Source organism: Austrofundulus limnaeus, unplaced genomic scaffold (assembly GCF_001266775.1).
Source record: "Austrofundulus limnaeus strain Quisiro unplaced genomic scaffold, Austrofundulus_limnaeus-1.0 Scaffold2090, whole genome shotgun sequence".
Lineage (NCBI taxonomy): Eukaryota > Metazoa > Chordata > Actinopteri > Cyprinodontiformes > Rivulidae > Austrofundulus > Austrofundulus limnaeus.
Genome location: NW_013954492.1, coordinates 36,855 through 39,326, shown reverse-complemented (window position 1 = coordinate 39,326; position 2,472 = coordinate 36,855). Strand labels below are relative to the sequence as shown.

The window sequence follows — 2,472 nt, the reverse complement described above, 5'->3', positions numbered from 1 at the left end:
GCCTCCAGGTGACTGATACTCACATCACATGGCTATCGTTGACACCTAATTAACACCTATTGTTAACAGTGGGTAGAGTGAACCCAAACTATCTGCACTGTATCTGGAGTAACATGAGTTGTCCTTACAGTGTTACATATTTCAGTGGTATCAGAAGTATTTGTAATGTTGGGGGGACCCACTGGTGGTGGGGGGGTATGGGGGTCCTCCCCCAGAAAATTTTGAAAGAAGTAGATTTCATTTCCTGCATCCTGGTGTATTTTAACAGGTTGTAAAACAGACTTCTACCTACAAAGGAAAACACGTAATGTGAGTATTCTACACATCAAGTGGAATAAATTTATTTGTTAAACAACAGAAACACTGTGGGAACTAATATTTTATTGTAAATGTGGGGTTTCAAATGAATTAAATTTTAAATTTGATGGTGAAACTTCCGTTCAAAAATGATTGCTGTCATTTCATTTAAAAATGTCAAAATACATATTTTAAAGACATTTACAAGGAACAAGCTTTGTAAAATTTAAAGTCATCACCTCTTCTACGTATGTCAAAAGTTGTAATTGCTTTTTGATGTATATTTTGTGAACAAAAACTAATTATAAATACCCAAAACTGGAAATAAAGACTAAAATAAGCACAGTTACAAACTACATCTAGTGTGGTGTTATCACAAATTATTAAGTTATTTGATTTTTATGACATATTAGTNGAAGTTGATCTAGAACCTTCTTCCTTAGAGGCAACATGTTGCTCTACTAACTGTACTGCCTCTTTTTTATATTTATTATAATTATTTCATTAATATTTGATTAAAGTGTATCTATGAATATAACCTCCTGAGAACCTCCATCTTTATTTGTGAACATTGGTTTTAGACTGGTCTGGTTGTCCTTATTCAGAGGAGCTACATTTAATTTTTATTTTTTACTTTAAATAAAATATAAATTAATGTTTTTAACTCTTAGTTGTTAAAAAAATCTATGTTTGTATTCATATTTATGAGGTTCTATTCCTAAATAGGTAGGGGAATTGAAAAAGAAAAAAACCTGGGTATTCAAGAGGATAAAACTGGGAGGGCCACTGGGGGGCTCTCCCGTTTTCCCCATCTCTGAATGTAGTATACACCTCTTCAGGGATGTGCTCGGATAGATTTAATGCGTCATGTGAACGTATGGAGATGTTAATGTGCTTCTATTAAAAAAAACCCGGGGGGAAGTGGAGGAGTGGTATCTTGCTAAATATTAGCATTCATGCTAAATTGTATTTGATATCTTTTCCTCTTTGTTTTCGTCGTCGTCCTCCACAGCTCGAGAACTCACAGACAGCAGTTCTCAAAAAATGCTGCCATTATTGTCCCAGACGCTTTACAACAAAACGAAAGCATTTTACAGGTGAGTTTCCTGAAAACAGAATAAATGAAAACGTTTGTTCAGAGAGAAATCTGAGCCAAACAGCAGGAAACACAGAACACATGAACATTTACAGAGTTACGGTTAATTTATGTGACGAACCAAAAACAAAACTCTGCAAGACTCTATCAAGGTTTCATCAGGAATGTCTCTAGACTTTGATCCACCCATCTTTCCTTCAATCTGTGGGAGTGGTTCTATGGTGGTCCTATAGTGGTCCTATGGACCGATCCTATAGTAGTCCTAGAACTGATTCTATAGTGATCCAATAGTGGTCCTACAAAATGATTTTAGAATGGTCCTGTGGTGGTCCTATAGTGGTCCTATGGACTTATCCTGTAGTGGTCCTTTGAAATGATCCTGTAATGGTCATATGGACGTATCTTTTAGTGGTCCAATAATGGTCCTATAGGCTAATCCTGTAGTGGTCCTACAAACCTATCCTGCAGTGGTCCTATGGACTGATCTTTCAGTGGTCCAATGGACTTATCCTATTGTGGTCCTAAAAACTTATCCTGTAGTGGGTCCTACAAACTTATCCTGTAGTGGTCCTACAAACTTATCCTGTAGTGGTCCTACAAACTTATCCTGTAGTGGTCCTACAAACCTTTCCTGTAGTGGTCCTATGGACAGATATTTTAGTGGTCCTATAATGGTCCTATGGACTAATCCTATAGTGGTGCAACGAAATGATCCTATAGTGGTCCTACAAACATATGCTGTAGTGGTCCTGTGGACGGATCTTTTAGTGGTCCTACAAACTTATCCTGTAGTGGGTCCTACAAACCTATCCTGTAGTGGTCCTACAAACCTATCCTGTAGTGGTCCTACAAACCTATCCTGTAGTGGTCCTATGGACTGATCTTTTAGTGGTCCAATGGACTTATCCTATTGTGGTCCAATGGACTGATCTTTTAGTGGTCCTAAAAACTTATCCTGTAGTGGGTCCTACAAACTTATCCTGTAGTGGTCCTACAAACCTATCCTGTAGTGGTCCTATGGACTGATCTTTTAGTGGTCCAATGGACTTATCCTATTGTGGTCCAATGGACTGATCTTT

At 37.6% G+C, this 2,472-nt stretch overlaps 1 protein-coding gene across 1 annotated transcript in view; it reads right to left on the bottom strand.

The window, feature by feature from the left end:
• Positions 1–1,003: 1,003 nt before the first annotated feature.
• LOC106537022 (glucocorticoid modulatory element-binding protein 1) overlaps positions 1,004–2,472 on the bottom strand; it is a gene marked incomplete in the record, with an annotated part of 15,932 nt that continues 14,463 nt past the window's right edge. The window contains 1 exon segment of the mRNA XM_014034385.1: positions 1,004–1,403. Within this exon segment, the coding sequence (XP_013889839.1) occupies positions 1,351–1,403 (53 nt within the window).